The sequence below is a fragment of the Xiphophorus maculatus genome, chromosome 3 (assembly GCF_002775205.1).
Source record: "Xiphophorus maculatus strain JP 163 A chromosome 3, X_maculatus-5.0-male, whole genome shotgun sequence".
Taxonomy (NCBI): Eukaryota; Metazoa; Chordata; class Actinopteri; order Cyprinodontiformes; family Poeciliidae; genus Xiphophorus; species Xiphophorus maculatus.
This window is the reverse complement of record NC_036445.1, coordinates 24,264,970-24,273,196: the sequence shown is the minus strand read 5'-3', so window position 1 is coordinate 24,273,196 and position 8,227 is coordinate 24,264,970. Positions and strand designations below refer to the sequence as shown.

Here is an 8,227-nt window from a genome sequence, read left to right as displayed (position 1 = left end):
GCTATCTCAGGAACAAGATGTACCGAATAACCACACTTGAGGAACCCAAGAAAAAATAAGAAAAAGGTTGTCTTATTTTCCATCTGACTCAGCTCTGCAGAATGTTCTCATTTTCCCCATGTAGGAGACACACCTGCCCGTTTTCCTCCAAGCACCGAAAACAAATTTTAAATCATTCTGCCCTGCTTACCCATCTGTCTTGATCCTGTCTTCATCATTCAGAGAGGAAGAGTTGTCAAGCTTTCCGTTGAACGCCTCTCGTTCTTCTCCTCTAATCTCTATTATGATTTTCAAGAATGAAATAAGTATTGTTCATGATGTATATTTATTTAATTTTACTTAAATGTGGTTTGCAAAAACCCATAAAATACATCAAACGTTTCTTAAATTAGGTCTACTTCCGCTTCCAGGCTTTGGATTGCATGTGGTTTGGACACAGTGCCCCCCTGTGGAAAACAGCTGTCAGTACAACAGACATAACAAGAAAGCGTTTCGCAAAAATCACTTTTACAGATATTATAAAATCTGATAAATCAACAGTTACCTTGAAACTATCTTCATGTTTGGTATATATATATATATATATATATATATATATATATATATATATATATATATATATATATATATATATATATATATATATTCTAACATTTATCATATAAATGTAGCAGGTCTCTGCAATAATTACAGCAGAGATCTGAAATAGCTGTTGAGATCCACGTGAATTTAAGAAATTGTAGTAGTTTAAAATGTTTTTTCATTTAATATTACGATTTAAATTTCAAGTTTTTGTTATGTTAAAATAAAGAGTATAATCTTTTGAAATATGTACAACCGCAGCCCCTTAAAGATACAGAATTATATGAAATCTACTTTTTCTGAACTTTAAGTCATTTTATAATGTCATTCTGTCATAAGAAACATGCCTGGAGTGTTGCTTTGATTATTTTATGCATATTTGAGAAATACTTTAATCTCTCATGGCAACCACTCAACTGTGCAAAACACCTGGTCGGACCTAGCCCCGCCTTCGAGATGCAGTTCATCGTCGCAGCTAAATTTTCCAGAACTTTTGTGCTTTCGCCTCACAGAGCAGGCCTTCCCTGCTCAGCTCCTTCAGACTAGCCAGCAGTAATTAGCAAACGCCTGGTGGAACTGCACATTTGCTAAGCTCATTATACAAGCTACTTCTCAGTGCAGTGCAGGTGAAAACGTTGTTAAATGGTTGACAGAGGAACGCCGTTATGAAGGCGGAGTCTCAGAAAGAGCAGGTTTCAAAGAGGCACAGGCCCAATTTTAAGGCTTTAAATTACTAGTTATTGTTTACTAGTTAACACAGTAACTAACATAGTTACTATGTTAGTTATGCTTAGTTAACACAGTTGCTTGACTGTGCTATAAAATGGAACATTATACCTGGAAACAACATAATACTGCCCCTTTATAGCTGAGAGGAGCAGAACATCATCGGATGTACAGAATAAAGTCAAAGTATAAAGACAATTAAATCTTTATTTCATATTTTATTGACAGTTGGACATGTTTTATAAAATAGAGCCCACCAGTCTCTGACTAGAACATATTTCCCTATAATCCTACATAAACTACTCACCTTTATTACTTTTTTTAACCATACTATATATATATATATATATATATATATATATATATATATATATATTTATATTTCAAAATTATACATGTTTGTGTTGCATACAGTTACAATGAAATGATGAAATCAGACATAAATCTGTACAATGGCCCTACAAGCTGAATAACAACTTACATTCGGATGACGTGGCACAAAAATGACATTAAGACACCCGCTGTCGTACCAACATTACTGCTCCATTCTTCACCTCTGAAATACTGAGTTCTTTTATTTTTCTTAAACTGTGCTGCTGCTTAAGGCAGAAACGGGCTTGTAGACAGCGAACAACCAATGCCCCTGCTGGCAAGAGAAATTATTCTAAAAGGCTCGGCAGTATGAAGAATTTAATCCGTACAGTAAAGGTGATTCCACATGACACTAAAATAAACAACCTGAAACATCCTTCACTTTGAAGATGTGCAATTATCACTTGCGTGACTTATGAAACGAAACAGCTCAATTTCCCATTCATTCAAGCTACAATGTCTTGGTCCAGGTACAAAGTCCAAACCCAGATTACGCATTGAAACTCCTAATGAAAACAACAGCCTGAATGTTGATCTGTGTAAAAGTCTGAAACGCTGCGTGTTGGGATCACAGTTTAGTTTACCGAGTCATTTTACAAACGTGAGTTCCAGTCGCCCCCCTCATTCAGATGCAATCGAGCCAGAAAGATTAAAGATTGAACTGATCAACTCTGCAGAGACGGGAGCTGGAGATCAGCAGGATTCAGATTTCACTGCTCTCTGCTGTTTGACCCAAACTCAGTAAATTATGTACACGCTTAGAGATGCAAGGTGGACAGTATTGAAAAGACAAAACAAAACAACAACTGATAAATGCTTTGAAAAAATAAAAATACGCAGCAAACTGACATCAGCTTCGAGGGTTAAATGCGAGATCCGTTTTCAGCTGTGCTGAAGGGGCTGATGTTGCAGTATTTTGCTAAACCGCCATGTCTGTGGCCATTTTGTCTGTCAAACTCCCGACACCTACATTCATCAATGTTATCCTTTACTGCCTGGATGCAAATGGACAGATCAAGCAAAATAAATAAAGGGGGGGAAAAAAGAGGAAAATATCCTGGGACTCCTTCAGATTTAACAACAGCTTTACTCTATTCCCGTAGAATCCAACATTTTATGAGGACTTAAAACAAAAAAATTAAATAAAAATGTACATCTGAAATGAGAAGAACGCACAGAATCTCACGCAAACCGTTGAATTGCACAAATAAAGTTATGTCTATTGCACATAGCAAAACAAAAGGCAAACAAAAACATTTACAAACCAACAAAGGACGACAAATGCAATTAAGTTTCTAATGAAATACAGTGTGTTTGTTTTTAGGCACATAAGAACATTCAGTCACAGCAACAAGATATCTTAAAGCCCCAATCTGGATTTTTTTATTTTTTTTTTAAACAACAAAAGAAAGGAAAAGAGGAAAAGACATTGTAGACAAAAACTGTGACGCTTTTTCAGCTCCAGCGCAGAAAAATAGAAATACAAGCAGTTAGGATCTTATAAAAATGCCTAAATTGCTTCATGAAACAATGACAACTTTTTAAAGGAAAACATTTGATGATATTTATTGGCTGGTCGGAAATGCGACTGTCCAACCGTTCCTCCGATTAACAAACACAACCAGCACAAACATGACCGTGTCGTGCTGGCAGCGACGCGAGAAGAGGAATCAAAGTTGGCTGCTTTCTGCATCAGCTTATGTGTTAAAGAATGAAACCAGAGAAAGTACAAATATGTAAGAAGCTATTTAAAAGGAAACTATATTTTATGACACAAAGAGGCTGAAGGGAATTCAGCAAAATGTCTCTCTTTTTTTTTTTAATCCAGTTTAGCTTTCATGAAGCCTGTTGAAATGGGAGACGCTGGTAGTCTCAGAGTTCATCTAAAGGTCTCGATCTGGTCAGCTGGGCAGAGGTAATGAGCTATTGGCTTGATTCAAGTATGTTGGACCAGTTCAAGGACGTTGGCTCTTGAGGACTGGAGCTGAAGACTGGAAACCGGCCACAGACATAGCACATGAATTCAGCCACATCATAAAAGTACTCCAGACTGGGGCTTTAATAATATGCTATATGCCACAGTATATTGCATATACAGTACATTGTACAATAATGACACAAAGGAAGGCAGCATACTCCGTCGTTAATCTGGCCAGACAGTATTTAAATATAACACAGTGTAACAGTTTCAGCCACTACTGCTCTCAGTCGTCACTCCGACATTTTGTTCAGGTTCACAGACTACTGGCTGTAAGGGGAAATGGGGGCGGATTGAACCGGTCTGCTTTTGCAGACAAAGTGTGCGCTACATATACTTTTTGGCTTTGTATTTGTACATGTGTAATGATAACATGAAAAGTGTATTAAAACGCTGTGATTTTGGCCTAATGTACTGAGTTTTTCCTACCATGTCCTGGTTTGACCCTCACTGTGTTGGCCTTGTGTTGCTGAGTTGTCTGAATCCCAGTTTGGCCTGGTGTGTCTCTGTATTATCGTCTGTGGTGTGACTGGTTCCAGTGCGTGTAAAGTCTGTGGTATGTGAATGGCTTTCCTGACGACGGAGGGATGTGTTTGCACTTTGCCCGTTTCGTCTGTCAGCGCCGGATCCTGTGGGTGTGATGTTTGCGTCGTCTGTGGGATGACAGCGCAGGGAGGTCCACCGGGGTCTTTCATAGCCATGCTGGCCCCCACCAGGGCCGGATAGCTTCGGTTCCTCCTGAGTCCTGCATTTAATCCTGGGAGCCCGCCACCCAGTCCGCTGGAGCTGAAGGGCGCCAACAGACCGCTCCCGGAGGAAACCGAGGCGGAAACAGGGGAGAGCGTTCGGAAGCGTTTCAGTTTGTCCACCAGTCCGAGGTTCGCCACCTCGTTCTGGCCGTCTTCATCCGCCTCACCGTCGTACTCTCTCTCTAGATCCATCAGCACTTCCCTCAGAATGGTGCGAGCCGGCTTGGAGGCGAGGAAGGCGTCGTAATACGGCGGATCCTCCTTCGAAGGGCTAAACTGAAACGCGGGCCGCGCCGTGGCGGCTGAGGCGGATTCCTGGGGCGGGGAGTTCGGAGGGGAGCAGGGCTGAAGGAGGAGTGTGTCCGGTCGCCTCACCAGCTGTCTGACTTCATTCTCCCCTGACTTGGCTGCGCTGCTCTGCACCTGCACTCTTCCTGTGGGCGTTGAAGCGCCGCTGGCACCCAGCCCTCGGTCCCAGCTGCCAGGATCGTACACCGAGGCAGAAATGCCATGCTCCAGCAGGAGGCGCACAAGGCCTAGAGAGGTGCTGGTGGTCTTGGTGGAGTCTCTCAAGTTGGTGGAGGACTCGCCGAGGGAGAGCGAAAGGGAGAGGCGGCGCGGGGTGCAGCAGGGGGTGTAGGAGGGCGTGTGCGGGGCTGAGAAGGGTACGGGAGAGGAGGTGTGGGTCGGAGTGCCGATGGCAGAGCTGCTTTGACAAAACGCTACGGCAGGGCTGGAGACATAAAGAGGAGGGCAAAGTAGAAAAGAAGTCAGAAATGACAGTCATTTGGTGAAAAATGCTTGAGTTCAGAAACAGATGAACTTGATTTATCAATAATCACCATAACATATCTGCTTAACAACTGAGGAACAGCGAGAGCACTGTGAATTTTTCTTCTTCTGAAAGGCGTTTCTGCAAATCCTACAATGAATTGTAGTGGAAATTATGCAGAAATTTACAGGAGACCATGCATGGATTAAACTTTGAGAAGTAGCTGATATAATGCAAACCAAGCTAAACATGTAACCACTCTTGTAAGATGCTAAGAAGAGTCTCAATCCTTATGTTTCTATTATAAGGAGGTAAAAGACAGTGATCTTGTGCAAGTGTCATGATGTGGCCTCTGCTATCATCTATAGCACGTTATGGCAGAAACATTTTTCAATATGGTCCTTCTACCTTCTTATGATATAGTAGAGAAAAACAAAATGGAGAAGACTGACAACAGCAAGTCAAAGCCTAAGAAAAACTGTGGGGCACAAATTGATCAAAACATTTTGATCGGGGCATCTCTACCCCCGATCAAGAAAAATAAACCTTTACCAGCTTGTAAGGCTGGTAAAGGTTGAAAAAAAAACAAGCAAACAAACTTCAATGTCTTCGATCTGCACAAAACCCCAGACAGTCTTTCTCCCCTTCAGGGCTCAACACAGTGGCTCATCTACCTGCATCTCATCCAGTTCCTGCAACCTCCATGTTCACGCCACATCTCTCCTCCTCTAGACTTATTCATTTTCTGTCCTTCCTGCCAGTTTAGATATTCATATTAGATTATTATCCAATGTATACAGTATTGTGTCACTTCTCATATCAAGACTGGTCAAGCTACAAAAATTAATCAAAAAGCAAGAGATTAACTTCTACTACTCGTAAAGTAATATGGTTTAAGAGTCTACCAACAGAATGACACTCCACAAAAACTTTACACTAGAGAATATAAAATATAACATTTCACCGGCCAATAAGTGAGAAGTCACTTTTGTTCAAAAAGACCACGGATGTCTGGCAGCTTTTAGTTAAAATTGCATCAACGTGTCAAAACATGCATGATTCATTTTAGTTTAAACAAGGTAGGTTTAGAGAAACTTACATGCAAGCCCACTAATATTTACTCTGCTAGAAACCTCGACAGCGGCGCAGCGATTGTGTCGAGCTTTGTTCAGACTCCGTGATCATTAGATTTCAAGCATGTCATCCAGAAAATGCATGACTAAGACAGTGGATATTTTGAGGTATCTTTGACGTAGGCGTCATCACCGCCCTCTGGCATCGTTTTGCAGGAATTTCCAAACCTCAGTAGTCAAATACCTTGTTTCAAAATAAAACAAAAGTCAATTTAAAAACATTCAGCGGAAAGTCAGAGGGTAAGGCAAATGGTTTCTCAAACTGGATTTGAACTTTCTGCACCCAGACAAAATGCAGGACAGTTAGATTTAGTCACTGTAATCATTTCGTCCTAAAAGCTTTTCACAGGCCTGAACACTGTTTTTAGAATTATTATTTCCTTATGATGAGAATCCACCTCAAAAAGAAACTTGTGCACACTGGATTAAAGAACACATTTAGAGGCAAACCCTGATGTTACTTAGGTTCAAACACACCCACACAAGGTCTTTAGACATGCACGTTCTCACCCATCTGCACACTGAACGGTGCTTTCAATGGGTCTGCTCTAATTCTGCCAGAAGAGCTATTTGATACACCTCCGGCTCGTCTTCCTCATCACATGACCTGTCAAGCCAATCACACAGCAGGGACACAAACACTTGAGCGACCCCCTGTGACACCAAAATGTGTTTCGAAGAAAGAAAACAAAAAGAGAGAAGCGTCCAGCTAAATTTAATTAGCGCCTGTATGTTTGTATAAATTAACAGCGATTTGAAGTGAATATTAAAGGAACCCAAAACAGAAAAAATAAATAGATAAAAAAATCAAGCTGAAAAAGTGTGCGTTGATGAATATTTAGGTGCTATGTTACCTGGGGGACACCGAGGTCAGCTGATCAGACGGGTGGAGAATCCTGCAGGTGGTGAAGGTGTAGGTGGAGCTGGTGTGGGACAGACATTTCCCTGGGAAATGGACTGAGGCAAATTTCAGAAGGAGAACAAAATAAATTCTGTCAGTCACGATGAAAAATGCACCAAAAATCATACACTGTAAAACAACTGCATGTTGTAAAGAAAGGGGAAATAGGTCGCAGTCACAGTTTAGACCCCAAGCGAAAGCACCCGTTTTAATTAGCCCCGCTTTTGTATTTTTCAAGAGATTTTAACATCTAATGATCTTCTTAGTTGTTGAAACCGACCTGCTACATACAAGTTAAATGCAAATAAATCGAATGCAATTTATGTATTGAAAAAATCCCCCCCTCTGAATCAAGACTAGAGTGAAGCAAGGATAGGAAATGAAGGGATGAACAAGAAACAGATGAAAATTATATTCTTTAAATAAATCTCAAATGATCGCAACTACATGCAAATATTGTCAAAGACCAAACATGCTCAGATCAAGATTAGTGTGTGTGTGCTGATAGAGGTGACCCTCTGACAGAGCCACCGAATTAGCTCTGAGCGTCATGCATTCACGTGACTTGGAACAACTGCAGTCGCAACACCTGATGCAGCCTCCACGCACGCACACAAGCAAGCAAGCTGGATCCAAATATGATGATACTTCTGTATCTCTGCACTGCGCCAGTCATTTTCAAACTCTAATTTTTTTTTTGTTGTTGTTAAATTTTTAGAACTTTGCAGGTTTTGGTTTGAGAAACTTGCCAGGCACTGAGAAAGTGTGAGCAAAGCAAAGGCGGCGTATGAAAAGGAGAAACTGAGAAGAAGAAGAAAAAAAAAAAAAGTAAAAAAAAACAATCAAAAAGTACTCTGTCTGGACGGAGGCGGACGGCTGCGTGGGTAAGGCGCGGCTCCTGGCTTGAGCGAAGGTGAGTGTGATCATGCAGGAAGCGTTGCCACGTTACAGCTGTGAAATGTCGAGTGAAAGCCTTCCCTTCTCTCCTTCCACCCTCCCACCCATCTTCCTCTG

At 41.2% G+C, this 8,227-nt stretch overlaps 1 protein-coding gene across 5 annotated transcripts in view; it reads right to left on the bottom strand.

Moving 5' to 3' along the window:
• Positions 1-1,981: 1,981 nt before the first annotated feature.
• The window catches only part of trak1 (trafficking kinesin protein 1), a 37,607-nt gene continuing 31,361 nt past the window's right edge, over positions 1,982-8,227 (bottom strand). For 4 of the 5 annotated variants that reach the window (XM_023330468.1, XM_023330466.1, XM_023330467.1 and 1 more), the window contains 2 exons: positions 7,167-7,269; positions 1,982-5,140 (listed from right to left, as the gene is read on the bottom strand). In XM_023330468.1, coding sequence (XP_023186236.1) covers positions 4,084-5,140; positions 7,167-7,269 — 1,160 coding nt within the window. In that variant the 3' untranslated portion in view covers positions 1,982-4,083. Of the gene's footprint in view, positions 5,141-6,822; positions 6,920-7,166; positions 7,270-8,227 lie in introns of all 5 variants that reach the window. The other variant, XM_023330469.1, reaches the window with a different exon arrangement.